The 19,777-nt window shown below is 42.3% G+C and overlaps 1 protein-coding gene across 6 annotated transcripts in view; it reads left to right on the top strand.

Moving 5' to 3' along the window:
- dcaf6 (ddb1 and cul4 associated factor 6) overlaps positions 1–19,777 on the top strand; it is a 178,344-nt gene that overhangs the window by 72,471 nt on the left and 86,096 nt on the right. For 4 of the 6 annotated variants that reach the window (XR_005945770.1, XM_041210640.1, XM_041210639.1 and 1 more), the window contains exon 11: positions 6,196–6,375. The exons of the other annotated variants lie outside the window; for them this stretch is intronic. Coding sequence is in view for 3 of the 4 variants with exons in the window: in XM_041210640.1 (XP_041066574.1) it covers positions 6,196–6,375 (180 nt within the window). In the remaining variant the exon portion in view is untranslated. The remainder of the gene's footprint in view (positions 1–6,195; positions 6,376–19,777) is intronic. 6 annotated transcript variants of the gene reach the window in all.

Below are 19,777 nucleotides of genomic sequence, written 5' to 3'. Positions count from 1 at the left end.
GAATCTAAAATTCTTGTTAACAACTAATAAAACAGATTTCTACTGATAGTGATACAAGTCATTTTTGGATAGACCAATAGTTCTATGAAGCATGAAAGTTTTCTGTAATATATCAGATCACACAGAGGATTCATTGGATTAATGATATTTGTATAAACATTTAAGCACGTGCAAAATATTTTTGCTAAGGTAACTGTAAAGTGATAGTTTCAAAAGACTAGCAATTGTAAAGCTAGATAAGGTGTCAACCGTTTTTAACCCTGAGTTATGGATAAACGGAATAATTTTCATTGAAGAAAATCCTTGCATGTATTCATGTATGCAGTAACCTGGTTCAAGTATGTGGTTCTGTTGTATGGTACCCCATCCATTCGTTCAACATGAGAATGCTGGAACATTTGCTAAATATTACTAAACTGAAAGTGGCGGAATTTTTAGTTCTTGTGAGTGCAAAATGGAACTCTTGATAGCTGAATGACAAGTTGATTTGATTTTTGTTTTCTTTAATTTAATTAAAATAACCTTTCTTTAGTTTGGATTTCATGTAATGCTTTTATTGGATAACAGGCAGACCATAGATCATGTTTTTTTTCTGTGATGCAAATTATTGTTGGCATTATTTATGTGAATTATATAAGGTAAGTCATCTAAATAGGTAGCCTTAACCATAACAAAATGTGGTGTGTGCATGTTTGGTCTGTTTATCCTCATGTTTCTTCTGTGGTACAGTGTATGATGGATGTTTCCTAATCATGTACTTGAAGTACATAGAAGAGGAAATAATGTGGGATGGCTGTCAATAATCTCCTTGGTGAGCGGGAATGACCTAGTCCCAAATTGTGCTGAGTTAGTAGATGGCTCTACTACAAGTACCAACAGGCATGGATGTGACAACTGCCTGACCCCCTAAGCTATCTAATGCATCTTCAGTCATTTGAGCATAGAAAGTTGGCTTGATTTATTCTCTTCAAGTTTCCTGCAGTAATACTGAGGCAAGTTAACTAATGTATTCGATGGGCTATCAGCATCTGTGTAATGTTGACCAGGCTTGCCCAACCTTTTCACGTTGGGGCCGCACTTCAATTTTTTTTCACTCAAGGGGCCGATGAGCAAATTTTGGAAAGATAAGGTTTAGTTGTGCCAAACATGAATATCAAAAAGAAAGCTGAGGTATGAAAACAAACAGATAAAAGGAAAATACTGTGGATGCTGGAAACCTGAACTAAAAACAGAAAATGCTGGAAAACCTCAGCAAGTCTGACAGCATCTGTGGAGAGGGAAACAGCTAACATTTTGAGTCCTTATGACTCTTCTTCAGGGCCAAAGAGAAGTAGAAATGTGATGGATTTTGTACTGTTAAGGAGGGGGTGGAACAAAAAGAGAAGGTCAGGGATAGAAGGGAGCTAAGGAGAAATTTGACAAAGATGTCATGGACACAGGACAAAGGGAGTGTTAATGGTAGTGTTAAAGACTAAAGAAGGCGCTGCTATGGCATAAAGGTAAGATAGCAGAATATGTTAATAGCAGAACAAGAGTCAGCGCTTTGTGAAAGCAAAACTTAAGAACAAGTGATAGATGACCCTCTTGGGGGGGGTTTGAAAATAAATAATTACAAAATAACTAAAATAAATGGATTTAAAAAGGGGTAAATATGGAGGGAAGAGTGCATGGTTTGAAGTTGTTGAACTCAATGTTAAGTCCAGAAGGCTGTAAAGTGCTTAATCGGAAGATGAGGTGCTATTTCTCCAGTTTGTGTTGTGCTTCACTGGAACATTACAGCAGGCCAAGGATGGACATGTGGGTATGAGAGCAAGATGGTGAGTTGAAATGGCAAGCGACAGGAAGGTCTGGATCACGCTTGCAGACTGAGCGAAGGTATTCCGCAAAGCGGCCACCCAGTCTGCGTTTAGTCTACCTAATATAGAGAAGACCGCATTAGGAGCAGTGAATACAGTAGACCAAATTGCAGGAGGTGCAATTGAAGTGCTGCTTCACCTGAAAGGAGTTTTTGGGGCCTTGGATGAGGAGGTAAAGGGACAGGTGTTGAACCTTCTGCAACTGCATGGGAAGGGGCTGAGTGGACCAGGATGTCACGGAGAGAATGGTCTCTACGGAATGATGATGACTGCAGGGAGGGCGAGTGGAAGATGTGTTTGACGGTGGCATCATGTTGGAGTTGGCTGAAATGGAGGAAGATGATCCTTTGATGGCGGAGGCTGGTGGGGTGAAAAGTGAGGCCAAGGGGGGAACCCTTGATTCTGAGAGGAAGGGGAAGGGGTGAGGGCAGAGGTGCAGGAGATGGGTAAAACACGGTTGAGGGCCCTGTCAACCACAGTGGGGCGGGCGGGGGTTGTTGGTGGGAGGAATCCCTCAGTTAAGGAAAAAGGAAGACCATGTCAGAAGCGTTGTTTCATCAGAAAAGATGTGATGGAGGCAGTGGAACTGGGAGAATGGGATGGCGTCCTTACAGGAAGCAGGGTGTGAGGAGCTGTAGTTGAAGTAGCTGTGGGTGCTGGTGGGCTTGTAATGAATATTGGTAGACAATCTATCACCAGAAATGGAGATAGAGAGATCAAGGAAGGGAAGGGAAGTATCAGAGATGGACCATGTGAAGGTGATAAAGGGGTGGAAATCGGAAGCAAAATCAATGCATTTTTCCAGGTCCAGACAAGAGCATGAAGCGGCACCAATACAGTCACCGATGTACCAGATGTCATACAGACTGAAAATGTTAACTCTATTTCCCTCTCCACAGATGCTGCCAGACATGCTGAGTTTTTCCAGCATTTTCTGTTGTTAGAGAGACAGACAACTTGCAGAGCAAACAAAAATGTCAAAGCAATAAATTGATTATTTTAAAACAATGAGTAATAAATAAAGATAACTATTCGAGTATGAGAGGGTTTGTGTGTGTGTGTGTGTGTCCGGCTCACTTCCAGTCTCAGGGTGCTCACCCACTTGCCCTCGCACGCTGTGAGTGTGTGTGTTGGCGTGTGGAGATGAGGGTGAATGAGAACCCTGAGACTGGGAGTGAGCCAGATTTATGCACACACTCTCCCCTCTCTCTCAAACATCTGCACACTCTTCCGTCTCACACACACACACTCTCCCCGTCACACTCTCCCCTCTCTTACTCTCTCCCACAAAACTTCCTCTCTCACACACCTGCCTCCTTCCTCCCTCTCTCACACTCTTGACGCTCTCCCTCATATTCTCACTCCATCCCTCACTCTTTTCTCTCCCTCTTCCCCTCTCTCCCTCAAACGCCCCTCTCCCAACCTCGGTCTGGTCCCTCCCAACGTCGCTCTTGCCCCTTCCCACCCTCCTTTTTTGCCTCCTCCCTCCCACATTCCCTCCCTCGCTCTCCCCCCCTGCCCCCCGTCCCGGCCTGGCCCTGCCCTGCCCTGCCCTCCACTTTCACTCTGGCTCCCCAAGGCTTTGGTCTTTTTCTACCCCTGCACTCCCCCGGGACATACTTTTGCCCCCCTACTTTTTTAATTATTACCAATTCTCTATCAATACGCCATTTTAAACCAATATTGTAATGTGTGTATTAATGCCTCTGCTATCTCTTATGGTCAGATTTTTAAAAATCTACATGCAGTCCATCTGGACGAGAGGTTATTTCCTCTTTGAGTTTGGTTAATTTATTCGACACATCCCCTGTTTTATTTTAAATGTACTTATTACTCATCTTATCATTCAATCATGTCTACTTGTTCTCTCTCTGGTAAACATCGAAGTGAAATAATTATTTAATATTTCAGCCATCTCTCTGTTGTTACCTGTGGCGTTATCCTGTCTATCCCTTAATGGTTCTAGTCCCACCTAAAACTTGCCTTTTTATTGATGTGCCCGAAAAATGTTTTGTTACTTTGTTTTATATTATGAGGACAATTTGCTTATATGTCGTTTGTATTTCCTTCAGTTTGGAAGATTGATAGGTGATCTGTTTGAGGTCTTAAAATGATTAAACGATTCGAAGAAGCTAACTTTTCTAATGGGAGAGTGCAGAACAAGAGATAATAAAATTAGAGCAGGCCATTTAGGAGTGAAGTTCAGAAGTACTGTTTCATACAAAGGATGCAGAAATGTAGAATCCTTTTGCCCCAGAGATTGTGACTCCTGGGTCAACTAAAATTTTAAAGACCGATCAAAAGATTTAAGTAAAGGATATGGAACTAGGCTGTTTAAGCGAAGTTGAGGTACATATTGGCTACGATCTATCTGAATGGCAGAACAAGCTTGAGGAGCTGAATAGTTTACTCATTTCCTATGACCCTCTCCTTTGATGAGGATCCAAATAATCAGTCTAAGCAGCTTTCCTCGGGAATGGTTCTGGGATATGTCAATGCCAGGTTTTTTTTGATATGCCATTTGAGATGTCCTTTTTTAGCTCTGGATGGGAGGCTAACAACAACACTGACAGCATGCATTTATATAGCATCTCTAATGTGGTAAAACATTCCAAGGTACTTCACTGGAGCTTTACCCAACAAATATTGACACTTAGCCATATAAGGAGATATTTGAAGAGGTGACTAAAACACTGTTCACAGTGCTAAGCATTAAGGAGTGTTTTAAAGGCAGAGAGGTTTAGGATGGATTTCCAGAGTTTAGAGCCTAGGCAGTTGAAGGCATGGCTGCAATAGTGGAGCGATTAAAAATTGGGGTTTCATAAGAGGCTAGAATCGGAGGATTTTGAGACTGGAGGATGTTAGAGATAAAGGAGGGTAAGGCTATGGAAGGATTTGAAAACAATGGTGAGCATTTTTAAATCGGGGTGTTACCAGTCTTGGAGCCAATGTGGGTCAGTGAGCACATGTAAGACAAGTGAACAGGATTTAATGCGAGATAGGATCTAGATGGCAAAGCTTTGGATGAGTTCAAGTTTTGAGGGTTCAAGGTAGGATGCTGGTTAGGAGATCATTGGAATAGTTAACTCTAGAGGTAACAAAGGTATGGGTTTCAGGTGCAGATGAGTTGAAGTGGGGCAGAGTCTTGCAATTCAGAGGTAGAACTAGCTTAAATAACATAAAGTCCATCACATTTCTGCTTCTCTTTAGCTCTGAAGAAGAGTCACATGGACTGGAAACAATAACTCTGTTTCTCTCTCCACAGATGCTGCCAGACCTGCTGAGTTTTTCCAGCATTTTCTGTTTTTATTTTAGAGCTAGCTGGTCTTGGTGATGGTGTGGATCTGGGATTGGAAGCTCATCTCAGGGTCAGATAGTACACAATGGTTGTGAGCCATCTGATTCAGCCTCGGTCAGTGACCAGGGAAAGGAATGGAGTCAGTAACTAGGGAACAGAGCTCATGGCAGAGACCGAATTAAGTGGCTTCAGTCTTTCCAATACTTAGTAGGAAGATATTTCTGCTCATCCAATACTGGACTGCAGCAGTTCAAGAACACAGCTCACCGCCACCTTCTCAAGTGCAATTATGGATGGACAATAAATGCTGGCCTTGCCAGCAATGCCCACATCCCATAAATGAATTTTAAAAAAGACAAGCAACATCACACAAGAGGCAGTTGTGGGTTGAGAGAGGTGATGGTGTGGTAGAACTGCTTGTTGTCAGAATATATGCAGTACCCTTATGTTATTATTTTCAAAAATTAGTTGAACATTAATATTAGGCATTGTGACCATGGACATTTGATTGAACTCCTCCTTGAGTACAATTTAATAATTTCATACTAGACACCATCTGGAATCTGACTATTGCATTGTTTGGCAAGGTACTTATTTAAAGGCTTCCTTTTGTAAGGCCATGCTGTCCAATTTCCAGTCACGATTTTGTTAACATTTATATTTAAAATTGTTTCACTTAAAGACTGGCAGACAGAAACATCGCCAAAACAATACACACAAGTAACAGAGATAATGTGTGAAACCTGCTAGTCACCAGAAAATAGTTATTTTTTCAGTTCACTCTTCTAATATGTGCCTGCAGGCAGGAAATCTAGTTAATTTTTTTCTCGACGGTAAGCAAGTTTCATAGACCATCACTTAGATTCAAGTATCAAATATCATTCACCTTAGAGAGAACACTGATATTCTTTCTGATCTTTTGTCTTTTGATTACAAATGTTTAAACACCAATGAATTTTTTTTTCATTTTTTTTGTTTTGACTTTTGCTTGCATCTGACTTTCCTTTTGCTTCTGTCATTAACTGTTTCTGTCTGTGTCAGAATTAAGAGCTCAGTCCAGTCGACCATCTGGGGTAAGTTTAGTCAGTAAACGTCTACAGCAACTGAGACTTTTGAAGGCTGAACAACAGAAACAGCAAGATCTGGCAAAGAAGTCTTCATCACAGCCTGCCTCTGACCATTTCACCCATGAAGGCTCCTCACAACATCCTAATATTTCAGGTTGCTGTTTGCTTTAAAATCTATCCTAAAAACTAGATATGATTTTTCCATTTAATTCCTTATTTTGCTCCATGCATACAAGTTAACGAAGTTAGTTTTGTAAAATTGCCATTTAATGTGCTGAAGCTTTTAATAATATATAAGCAAAATTGGGCAAGCCCAGAAATTACCGTAGAAGTCATTGCTGAATGCACAAATATGCAGCATTTTTAAATACCTAATATGTGTCTGTGTTATGTTTGCAAGTAAATTCAAACTTCCATATTTTTGAACATTGTGGTAAGGCAAAAATGATTCATACATTCTAGCTATGAGTAGAAAAAAAATTTCCATGATTTTATTTTAAACTGTTAGACATTGTTGTCTTCCTCCTAGTAACTATCAGAAATGGACTGAAACTGAATCAGCATTTTGGAGTGGTGGCATTAAAAGGATGAAGTTTTACTATTGGAATTGTCTCTACTGGAGTATAAGTGTAAATTGCAACATGAATGATTTTTACTGTGCAGAAATCCCTGTCTGTTGTTCCCAGTAGGATTTACCTGAGTGGGAACTTGCCACTATCCTCTTGCTCAGGCTTAGGTTAAAATAGCAGATCAGAATAGGAAAGAGTGGATAAGTCTTCTGCTCCATTTTAACTCCCCTAGCCAGCCAGACAAAGTAAAATTTACTCCATAGTGATGTAAATCTGGCATGAAATAATAATCAGGAATAGAAACCTGCACAGATGTGACTGCACCACATCAATAAAGGCTGCCCAAGTTGGTGAGCTGATGTTCTGGCTCCATTGTAATTGCTTTAGTTGAGATAATCCTTTGGCTGCTGTCGAGCATATGTCTGACCCCCTTGGGCCAATATGCTTGTTTTGGTAAGTGAGTTAGTATGTGGCTGACCTATAGCCATTGCACATATTGTGTTTTCTGGTTTCCCCTGCAGTGGATAAAAACAAAGAGCTTGCATTTGTATAATGCCTAATACTTCCTCAGAGCATCCCAAAATGCTTCACAAGCTATGAATTATTTTTGAAGTATAGTCACTGTTGCAACACAGCAGCCTGTTTTGCACTGAAGATTGTGTTCAAATCTCTGGAATGTGGCTTGAACCCACAACCTTCTGATTCAGGTGAGACCACTACCACTGAAACAAGAGTGGCATGGATTGCATACGTGCTTATCCATTCTGCAGTGATGTTCTAAATTGGGAAGGGCATTGGACTAATCTTTTCATGTGATTAATGTAATTAAGAGGATTTTATTTGAAGTCCGTCTTTGTTATAGCTAGTTAACTAAAGTGGCAATGAAAAACTTTTTGTGTACATAGGAAGATTTCCCTTTAAATTTCACTAAAGGTCTTGGAAAAACAACTATCAAAATATTGCAGTTGGCTGAATGCCTTACTGTGCAAGCAATAAATACTGCTCTGAACCTGCTATGAATCTTGTTTGCTATCAGAAATCGTTTATTTTATTCGTTCATGGGATGTGGGCATCGCTGGCTAGGTCATTTATTGCCCATCCCTAATTGACATTGCTCAGGTGGCATTTTAGTGCCAACCACATTGCAGTGGGTCTGGAGTCACATGCAGGCCAGACCAGGTAAGGACAGCAGATTTCTTTCCCTAAAGGACATTAGTGAACCAGATGGGTTTTTATGACATTTGACAATGGTTTCATGGTGGTCATCAGACTTTTAATTCCAGATTTTTTATTGAATTCAAATTCCGCCATCTGTCTTGGTGGGATTTGAACCTGGATCCCCAGAGCATTACCCTGGGTCTCTGGATTGGGTTTCTGAATCATTTGATAAAGTTGAAGAATTTTCTTAACTAACTAGATTAATGAAGAGCTCGATAATAGAAATCAGAAAATGATATTTTGCAGAAGCTTTGGCTGTTAGTTGAGTTAGTTTATCTCAGTTGGGCCGATGATAGGGATGCTACAATTGGCCTCCATTATCCTGGGCTGGAAAGACACTCAACTGGGAGGCTATATTTGGCTACATTCTATAATGCTCCTACACTGGAAAGGGGAAATCAACCAGAGGATGGTCCCTAATCCAATGAGGCTTGCTGGAAAATGCACACACGTATTTTATTTGAATGGGAATGATGATATCATTTTGGGATGCCCTTCACAAATGACTGGCCTAATATTCACTGTCTAAGCTCACAGTTGAAGAATAGCCACCTGAACACGGCACCAGAGAATGCTTGCGGCTCACGGACCTATATACCTACTTAAGTTGGTGGTTTTTAGAAAATGTGGGCAGGAAAAAGAAATGCATCAAATCACCATATTTCACTTCATTTCTTTTTGCATTTAGAAAACCTTTGGCTGAGGGCAGGGACCAAGCGCTGAATAAAACGGTAGGTGGAGGGGTGGGTGCAGGTGGTTTGCCCCCCTGCCCCCCCCCCCCCCCCCAACCTGCCAGAAGTGCCGACTCGCTCCACACCTGCCCGCCCCGCAGCCATGATGCTCTGCGGGCGGGTTTAAAACAAGGGACAAGTGGGACTTCCACTCCTCACTGGGGAGAAGGTCCTGCCTCCTTTTTCCTGACATCAGTCCTGACAATGCCAAAGGCGCGTTAGTGACTGCTGTCAGGACTGTGAGAAGAAGACTGAGAAGGTCCAGGGCTTCCTGAAGCCTGTGAGTCCTGGGTCTTGACCAGGGAGGGTTTCGGCTGGTCAGGGAAGGGAGGCGGGGTCGTGGGGAGTTTGGGTTTAAGGCTGGGGGCAGGTTAGGAAGAAGAGGGGCATTTGATCTTTTGGGGCTGCCCCTAATACGCAAAGGGCAGCCCCTGAAGATTGAACCCCGCCACTTCCTTCCTGCCCTTTGAAGGTTCCCTTTAAAAAATTGGACTGGCTGCTCCCGCCCAGCTGCCCATGCCAAATGTCTTATGGCGTGGGCAGCGTATTATTAGGGTCAACCAGCTTGGTAAGGAGCCTAAATGACCTTTGATTTGAATTTGATGGGCGGACTGCTGAATTCTACGCCGACCCACCCATTATATTATGGCGATGAGCTCGGGGGTGGGTGGGAAAATGGTGATGTGGGTACCCATTCTATTTTACATTTCCGCCACCAGAAGCATGCCTGGGGGTGCACGTAAAATGCAGCCCTAGGAGTCTGTGCACACAATTTATAAACTGAATACCTGCAAAATGAAATTTGCTGCTGATGCCAGGTTATGCCATCAGAGCATAAGAGAGGTAGCTAGCATTCAACAAGATCTGAGGTAATTAAACAGGTAGGCTCAGGAATGGTAGATTGATTTTGCGATCCACAACTTGGCTGAGATGGTGCGATGTGAGGTAGTTGCAAGGACTATTGCACCATTTCCACTTTAAAGCAGCAACCCGTTAAATCGTCAGTTCAACATGCCTGCAAAGAGTTGGTGATGAACTATTTGAACTAGTTATATGAGATGTTGGTTCCAACCTTGTTCAGGTGACGGTCTCCATCCTAAAAAGGTCACTGCTGTCCCCAAATTTGTCCTACTGCTCAAAAGTCTGAACCCCTCCCTCCAGCCAGGCCTTTCAGTCTATCATCTTGTTATTGCTGTATTAATAAGCAACACCAGATGTAACTGAACCCTGCTGTTTAACTTGTCTGCTGATCATTCATCAGAGTATTTTGAGAGTGCATGGCAAGAAAACTACCAATTTGCACCTCCAATGTAATCCCATATTAAACTGCCTTTATGTAATTTATGCTCCTGCTTCTTTACCCCAAGCAATTCCCCCCTCCCTGTGCAACTGTTTCTTCCACAGTGCTGTGGTATTGCTTGTGGTTACCCTAAATGACTGATAAGTTCCGTCAAATTTCATTTTGGACCAATTCTAACTCGAGAATGCTCCCTGTGAAGCTGAATTCCTGATCTGCTAATATATACTATACTGTACTGTGTCTGCGCATTCCACTGTGCTTTTGTTGTTCATGATTGATTTCTCACTACTTTACCAAAAATAACACATTTTAGCTTGCACAATGTCAACCACCTCAAAGAAAACCTCCATTTGGAAAACAGCTAATCATATCACTTAGGTAATCAATAGTCTTGTACTGACTCAGACCAGTCCAAAATCAAGGCACTAGAGGGACACGTTAAATGGTTCCTGTCATCGAGCAGTTAAAATGAATAATATGAGTCAAAAATATAATGGAAGATGTAAAAAACGTACAGTGGAAGGAGCAGTCTTAATGAGCTGAGTAGCATTTTTTGTTCAATGTCTTACTTTTTCATGTTTGGAAAAAATTCTCAAGTAATAGTTAAACAAATTTGTCTCCATGAAATATGTTTGACCTGGGGGTTTGCAAAAGTGCAGGATGTGAGAAAAACTCGGATTTTTTTTCCTCTTGAGCATACACCTTTTTGATACAGAAATTGGTAATCCTTACCACAGAATCCCAAAGGGTGTGCAGAATCATAAGCAATATGCTGTTTGCAAGTGGTGTCCAATGGAGAAATATGGGAGGAAGCCTTAGTCCCTAGTGCAATGGTGAGACCATTTTTGGATTGAAAAGCTGACCTCCTAATTAGCAGGCCTTCGGGTTGTTCTTTCACAGAGCAAACCAATTAAGAGCCTGGTTCCAAGCTTCTGTGAAATTAGAGAGTGCAGGTGGGATGACGTGGTGTTTTTATCAGGGAAGGATTTCTGTTTTAAAGGGACCATGGCATGCTTCCGCAAAGCTCAGCAGCACTTGAATTTTTCAGGCTGTAGCATCCACAGGATAGAGAAGAGACCTGGGAAGGCTGCCCCTGGATCTCTGACTCTTACCTGGAGGTCCAGCAAGGTGAGCTCTACCAAGGACAGGAGGAGGACAGCCTCTCCAACGAGGTGAGTGTAGATGGAAGTGGTAGAGGAAGTCATTAGCTAGAATGTGTTCCCACAGCAGAGACTGTGCACCAAGAGGATCCAGGACCTCAGGAGGATGGAAAGGTGAGTGGTATATCACTTTCAGGTGTCAAGCCCTCCCACTCTGAGTTGCCCAAGATTCTCCTGCACAGCTGTTTAAGGTCACTACATCTTGTAGCTCCACTCATTCCTCTCTGTGCTGGCACCACACATCCCCATCACAGCAGCCAATACTCACACTTGCCTCCTGCCTGTTGCCTTCTCACAACCAGGATTCACATTGATCCTCCCCAAAATGTTTTCTGTCCTTCTCTGCGCACAAACCATTACAAGCAGTCTTGCCTCCCTTCTTTCTCCTTTTGCAGGACAAAAGAGCACAAAACATAGAGAGAGGTAAAAAGGTGGGGCAGATGTAAGAATGGGTGTATTCCTCCAGTGGCAGACAACCTTGTTGGCCACTGGCAACGCATACGCATCTGGTCCACTGGGAAGAAGATCTTGTAGCAAGAGGATGCAGATGTTAGGAGCGACCTGCCGTGGGAGCCTAAGCCTTCAGAGGCTCTGGTACTAGTACATGTCGAGAGAGCTAGTCCTCTGCCTGTAGAGCATGTGTGGGGGATCTCTCCTTCCAGCTGAATCTCGATGGCCATCCCTTCTGCCAAGTGGAGGGGCATGTGACTAAGGAGAAGGCAGCTGATGCTGCTGCTGGCGTTGCTCTTGCTGATGCTGAAGCTTTTAGCAGTGGTAAGCCCCCAGCCCTTGGCCCTCAGCAGAAGTGGATGGTGAGGCTGCATAAGCAATTCCAGTGCTTCTCTGAAAGTTGGCAACAGGAAGGTGCAGCTGAAGATAGGTGAAGTGCTTGACAGGTGATAGCACCCTCCGAGAAAAGGATTGCTTTTGACGGCAAATTTTCATCTGACCTTGACTGGAGCTCTTCAGCGTGACAGGTCAAAGCCTTCACAGCTTGTCAGTTTTCACTGAAGAAGTTCTTCTCCCTACGCACTCGCCTCATCTTACCTGCTGGATTTTAGACACAGGAAGTCCTGCACTGTTGGAAAGGGAATTCATGTGCAAAGTCGTTCCTAATAGCCTTTGGCTCCACCCCCCACCACCTCAGCTACATGAGTTTCCTGCTGCACTCCCAACCCGCCCTTGGGAAAGCCAGAAGGGGGCGGGACCTAATTAGGGTCCTGACCCAACACTTCCTGCAGTTTTCTTGCCCGAGTCCACTTCTAATAGCCTGGGAAAATTTCACCCTATATATTAAAAGTGGAATAACTGAATTAATTGTGGAATTTATTTGGAGTGAATCCAGTACGGCTTGTGTTGGGTTTTCTTCAATTTAACTTGCTTTATCTGCTGTACTATAGTGTATTCAGTTTAAATTATCGAAGTTGATCAAAATCAGTACCTTCAGTGTTTTTGGAAACACATTAGTATAATGGCTGGGATATTCTGCTGTGATTTTTCTGCCCGTGATGGTGAATGGAGTTCGGGGAAGGGATGTAATGGGTTGTCAAGTACGCAAGCAGACAAAAGCCTGACCTGCAAGTTCAACATGGTGAAGGGCAGTTTTAGTTTCATATCTGCTCTGAACGTATGAAACACAAGTTGGGTGTTAAGACTCAAACTAACTAAAGCAAAAACTACCTACTCCACTTCAGTCCGTTGCCAGATTGGAGAACCTGTCTGGATTTAGGCTTCATTTTCACTAAGTCCAGCATCAGTGTGAAATGAAGCTGCTTTGCCCATGCTACAGTTATAGTGTGAAATCATGCTAAAATTGTTTTGCTAATTTGAGTCCTGCAGATTGTATACATTTTTTGTTATTTACAAATTAATTCTTGGAATGGAAACATCACTGGCAAGGCAAGGTCATGATTTCTTTCCAGTCACTATTTATCCTTACACAATTGAGTGGCTTGCTAGTCCACTTAAGAGGACGTTTAAGTGTTGGTCAACATTAGTGTTGGTCTGGAGTCACATACAAGCCAGAAAGATGAAAGTTTTCCTTCCATAAAGGACATTAGTGAATCAGTTGGTTGTACAAACATTGATAGCTTTGTGGTTACTTTTACTGGTTTTTACGTGATACCAAATTATCAAAATCTCACATTGGGATTTGAACCCCTACTCCCTGGATTATTGGTCCAGGGCATACTGTAATGCTGTGGTATAGTTGAAAATGCTGTACATGAGAAGTTGCAATATAATTTCACAGGCCTACAATATCTATAGAGTGTAATGTGTATCAAATAACTTGAGCATCTGAAACCTACATTCAACTAAAATAACATTTGTAAGAATAATGAAATTGTGGTGATCCACCAAGAACAGACAGACACACAGAATTTTTGTAATTGTTGAAAGTTTTTTTAAAAGTCAATATTGATGGTAGCAGTTATTTCACAATACTATTTATCTAGCAGGGACTGTAAAAAGACATGGTATATTATCAGTGTCTGGGTTTAAGAGAACTAGCGAACAATTTTAGAATTTTGCTCAGTATTAGAGCAGAATTTTTAAGTCGGCAGGCGTGTGCGATCGGTGGGCCCGGGATCGGCCAGGGAACGGAGCGCCGACAGCGATCGGCCGATCAACAGGCAGCCAACGTGAAATGCGCGCTGAGATGCTCAGTGCTGCTCGGGTGGGGACGGGAGAAGGGCGGGCACTGACGTCAGCGAAGACGCGGGAGAGCGCTGGTAGGAAGCTCCCTGAAGGCAGAGAGCTTCCTCAGGGGATTGAAGACCTGAAAAAGCATTAAATAAAGATTTTTAAATCAGCAAAAAAATGTGCAAGCATCTTAATCAGTCATCTGAACATATACATGCTAAAAATGCTGTCCATAGATTTTTTCTTTTTCTTTCATTTAACAACGGAAACCTCATCCCGCCCTTGGATGAGGTCATGAAAAATGCAAAGTCCACCTGGCCTATACGCCCGTCCACCAACCGTAAGATTGGATGGACTATGAAAAATCGGACACAGTTGCACCTGTGATTACCTTAATTGTCCTCTTAACTGTAGGCGGATGCGCTTCCAACTTTTGCATGCGCCCACCAACCGAAATATCGTGAGGGTGCGGGTTAACGTTGGTACGCTCACCTGATGTCATCTCACGTGATTTCGCATCGATTGGGTCGGGTGTGCACCCGCCCGCTGAGCTAAAAATTCTGCCCTTAGTTTTGTCAGGAAGATATAATAGTCCTCATAATGTTATTGGAATTTATTGTAAAATAGGGTAATAGTGGTATGTGTCTATATGCGTGTTTGAGACTTAATTGAATTAGAGGCAGCTAGGCTGGGTGCTTTGATGTAAAAGAGAAGTTAGGTTTGAAATGTTAATTAGGTAAACATGGGGAAGTTTAGAAACATAGGTGTCAAGAGAACACGTTTTCAAATAAACCAGGCTAGATTGTTTTCAAAAGAGTGAAATGTGTCACCCAGCCGGGTGAAGTTTAGAAAGAGCGTGTTTATTTTTCCCAAAGATTACTGGTAAAACTTACTGTTACGAGAGAGTTTTATTATCAGAAAGACATAGTGAAACAATGGGAATTTGCATTCAAAGGGGAAAATATGTGTAAAGGAGCGAAGGCTCTGTTTAAGGGCGGGCAGTCTAAGATTCAACAAGTGTGAAAAGCCTTCAGCATCTATGCCTCAAACTGCTGCCTTCAGGGACTGAAGTTTAGAGAACTCATTTTGCATTTGACTGTTCAGGGTATTGTTTACTTTGCCTGGGTCTTATAAAATCAATGACCAGGATTTTCCATTCATTAGGCGGGCTCGGCGGGAACAGACAGGGGTGGTCACAGGGCTGACTGCTGCCCATGATTGGCTTCGCACCACGATTTCACGTGGGCGGGCCAAATAAGGCCTGCCCTGCAAGGATTGCGAGTCGTAGCGCCACTATGCGGGCGTGTGGAGGAGGGAGAATCGGGCCCTGCCTTCTTCCATGCATGCGTGCGAAAAAGAGCTTCAATCTCCCTGTGGCACAGAGCTGCCTCAGGGAGATTGAAGCACTTTTTTAAAAAAATAAATAAATACAATAAAAATTTAATGAAACATATCCCTCATGTGACTATGTCACATGAGATGGGGCATGTTTTTATTTTGCAAAAAAGAGTTTTCATTTAATTTGTAAATGCTTTAGGAAACCTCATCCCGCTTGTGGATGAGGTTTCCTAAAGAATGTAAAGGCCGCTTGGCCTTTTCGCCTGCCCGCCAACCATAAGGTTGGATGGACAGCGTAAAATTCAGGTTAATTACCTGATTAATGGCCTTAATTGGCCTATCAATTATTGGCGGGCGCGCAGCCGATTCCAGTGCTGGACCACCGAATGAAATATCGCATGACTTCAGGATGACATCGGGACGCACGCCTGATGTCATCGCGCGTCATTTAACATTCCGGCAGTCATGTGTGCGCCCGCACGCCGAATGGAAAATTCTGCCCTATGTGCTTCATTGTTGCCTTAAAGGTATAGCTGGGCATCAGGTTAACCATGGGTTTTAAAAATTATTGTAGCAGTAATTTGTAGACATATGTACATGCTTACAATCTATTATTTTGTTAGTGTTATTTTAGTTTTATAAAAACCTTTTAAGACTTGGTGGTCTTATTGTTACTGAATTCAAAGCCCACATCTCAAAACATACAAATTGAAACTTAGTTGTGACAGTTATTTCAAGGTTCCCTCTGGGATTTGAGCAGCTCAACCTTTACCATCTGCTGTGTCATAACAAAAAATGGGGACTTTTTGTGGATTATATTTGAAACTCCTTGATTGGGTTGGAGCTGGTGAATCTTATGGTTACGTGTATGAGAAACACTTTGAAGTCAGGAGTTGGTGTGAGGATTTATTTGTAATGGTGAGACTGCAAATGGCTTTGTCAATTGCTAAGTCTTGTCTGGGAGTCGAAGTTATAACTTTGGCTGGTTTATAAAAAGTAACTAAAGTTAAGTTAAAGGAATTGGCAGATAAATTACAATTGGGTTAGCTGCAGGGGTTAAGAAAGCAGATGTAATTGAAGGTATAACACAGCATTTAAAATTAGAAGTGATACCTGACACTAGTGAGTAGCTGGAGGTAGTGAAACTCCAGTTAGAATTGAAGGGGCTTGAATTTGAACAAGCAAAGAAAATGAAAAAAACTTGAGCTAGGGGCAGACGATAAAGGAAGAGCATTTCAAAGGGAACAGACAGAAAAATGGGAGAGAAAAAGAAAACAAGAAAGGGAAACAGAAATGGTGAAATTAGAGAAGGAGGAAAAAGAAAGAGAGAGAGAGTTCCAGCTTAAAATGCAGGCATTTTAAAAAAAAAGACGCCAGTAGATGAAGAAGGACTTATTTCCAGACCAGCACCCAGTGAGGAGATGTTTAACTTTGTACAAGCTCTTCCGAAGTTTGAGAAAAGAGTTGTTGAAGCATTCTTTGTTTCATTTGAGAAGATAGCTAAACAGATGAAATGGCCACAAGAAAACTGGACATTATTGTTACAATCCAGGTTGGTGGGTAGAGCACATGAGGTTTATGCTTCACTGTCAGAAGAAATGTCGGTGAACTGTGATGTGGTAAAAAAGATTATTTCGAGTGCATATGAGTTGGTTCTTGAGACACACAGGCAGAAATTTAGGAATGAGCAAACAGCCGAGGTAAACTTACATTGCGTTTGAAAGCGTAAAACAAAGTAATTTTGACTAGTGGATTCAGGCATTGAAAATAGAGACAACATATGCAGCTCTGAGAGAAGTAATTCTTTTGGAAGAATTTAAAGATTCAATTCCTTCGGCAGTGAGAACTTATGTGGAGGAACAGAGGGTTCAAATGGTAAGACAAGCAGCAGAGATAGCTGATGATTATGAGTTAGTTCATAGAGATAAACCTTTTTTAGTCACCCTTTTAAATCGGAAAAGGATAGAAAGTGGGAAGGTGAAAGGAAGGTGGGTAGTCCGTAAAGAGGAGTAGGTAGAAATTCACAGGAGTTTTTTCTCAGTAAAACTGAGGATGCTAAGGGTAGAAATGACATTGGAAAATTGAGATGTTTTCATTGTAATAAAAGCAAAAAACTGCAGTTGCTGGAAATCCAAAACAAAAATACCTGGAAAAACTCAGCAGGCCTGGCAGCATCTGCGGAGAGGAACACAGCTAACGTTTCAAGTCCGTATGACTCTTCAACAGAACTAAGTAAAAATAGAAAAGAGGTGAAATATAAGCTGGTTTCAGGGTTGGGAGGGGGGGTGGTGGGGAACAAGTAGAGCTGGATAGAGGGCCAGTGATAGGTGCAGATAGCCAAAAGATGTCATAGACAAAAAGACAGAGGTGTTGAAGGTGGTGATATGATCTAAGGAATGTGCTAATTAAGGGTAGAAAGTAGGACAAGCAAGGTACAGACAGCCCTAATGGGGGTGGGGTGAAGGGAAGGGATCGAAATAGGCTAAAAGGTAGAGATAAAACAATGGATGGAAATACATTTAAAAATAATGGAAATAGGTGGGAAAAGAAAGATCTATATAATTTTTTTTTTCTACAAGTATATTAAGAGTAAAAGGATAATAAGGGACACAATTGGTCCCCTTGAAGATCAGAGTGGTCGTCTATGTGTGGAGCCTCACGAGATGGGGGAGATATTAAACAGTTTTTTTGCATCAGTATTTACTCAGGAAACTGGCATAGTGTATAAGGAAGGAAGGGAAACAAGCAGTAGTTTCATGGAACATATAGAGATTAAAGAGGAGGAGGTGCTTACTGCCTTACAGCGAACAAAGGTAGATAAATCCCCCGGGCCTGACATGATATTCCCTCGGACCTTGAGGGAGACTAGTGTAGAAATTGCAGGAGCCCTGGCAGAAATATTTAAAATATCCTTAACCACGGGTGAGGTGCCGGAGGATTGGAGGGTAGCTCATGTTGTTCCGTTGTTTAAAAAAGGCTCCAAAAGTAAACCAGGTAATTACAGGCCAGTGAGCCTGATGTCAGTAGTAGGTAAATTATTGGAAGGTGTTCTGAGAGATCGGATATATAATTATTTGGACAGCCAAGGGCTGATTAAGGATAGTCAGCGTGGCTTTGTGCGTGGTAGGTCATGTTTAACGAACCTTGTAGAGTTTTTCAAGGAGGTTACCAAGAAAGTAGATGAAGGAAAGGCTGTGGATGTTGTCTACATGAACTTTAGTAAGGCCTTTGACAAGGTCCCATGTGGGAGGTTAGTTCAGAAGGTCCAGACACTTGGTATCCATGGAGAGGTTGTAAACTGGATTCGAAATTGGCTGTGTGGGAGAAGACAGAGAGTGGTAGTGGATGATTGCTTCAGACTGGAGGTCTTTGACTAGTGGTGTGCCTTAGGGATCTGTGCTGCAACCATTGTTGTTTGTTGTCTATTTCAGTGATTTGGATGATAATGTGGTGAATTGGATCAGCAAGTTTGCTGATGACACTAAGATTGGAGGCGTTGTGGACAGCGAGGAAAGCTTTCAAAGCTTGCAGAGAGATCTGGACCAACTGGAAAAATGGTCCAGAAAATGGCAGATGGAATTTAATGCGGAAAAGTGTGAGGTGTTACATTTTGGAAGGTCAAACCAAGGTAGGACATACACAGTAAATGGTAAGGCACTGAGGAGTGCGGAGGAACAAAGGGATCTGGGAGTTCAGATACATAGTTCCCTGAAAGTGGCGTCACAGATAGACAAGGTTGTAAAGAAAACTTTTGGCATGCCGGCCTTCATAAATCAAAGTATTGAATATAGGAGTTGGGATGTTATGTTGAGGTTGTATAAGACATTGGTGAGGCCAACTTTGGAGTATTGTGTGCAGTTCTGGTCGCCTAACTACAGGAAGGATATCAGTAAGATTGAGAGAGTGCAGAGAAGATTTACTAGGATGTGTCCAGGTCTTAAGGAATTGAGTTACAGAGAAAGATTAAACAGGTTAGGACTTAATTCCTTGGAGCTTAGAAAAATGAGGGGAGATATGATAGAAGTTTACAAAATTATGAGGGGAATAGACAGAGTAAATGCGAGTAGGCTCTTTCCACTTAGATTAGGAGAAATAAACATGAGAGGACATTGCTTTAGGGTGAAAGGGGAAAGGTTTAGGGGGAACATTAGGGGGAACTTCTTCACTCAGAGAGTGGTAAGAGTGTGGAACAAGCTACCATCTGACGTGGTAAATGCAGGCTCACTCTTAAGTTTTAAGAATAAATTAGATAGATACATGGATGGGAGAGGTCTGGAGGGTTACGGACTAGGTGCAGGTCAATGGGACTAGCGGAATAATATTTCGGCACAGACTAGAAGGGCCAAATGGCCTGTTTTCTGTGCTGTAGTGTTCTATGGTTCTATTGGGGGGGAAAAAGGATCAGAAAGGGGTTGGGGATAGAGAAAAGAGTTCATGATTTAAAATTGTTGAACACAATTTTCAGTCCGGAAGGCTGTAAAGATGAGGTGCTGTTTCTCCAGTTTGCGCTGAGCTTCACTGGAATAATGCAGCAGGCCAAGGATGGACATGTGGGCATGAGAGCAGAGTGGAGTGTTGAAATAGCAAGCGACAGGGA

Source organism: Carcharodon carcharias, chromosome 18 (genome assembly GCF_017639515.1).
Source record: "Carcharodon carcharias isolate sCarCar2 chromosome 18, sCarCar2.pri, whole genome shotgun sequence".
Classification (NCBI taxonomy): Eukaryota; Metazoa; Chordata; class Chondrichthyes; order Lamniformes; family Lamnidae; genus Carcharodon; species Carcharodon carcharias.
Note: the sequence above shows the minus strand (reverse complement) of the source record. Positions and strands in the feature narration are given on the sequence as shown.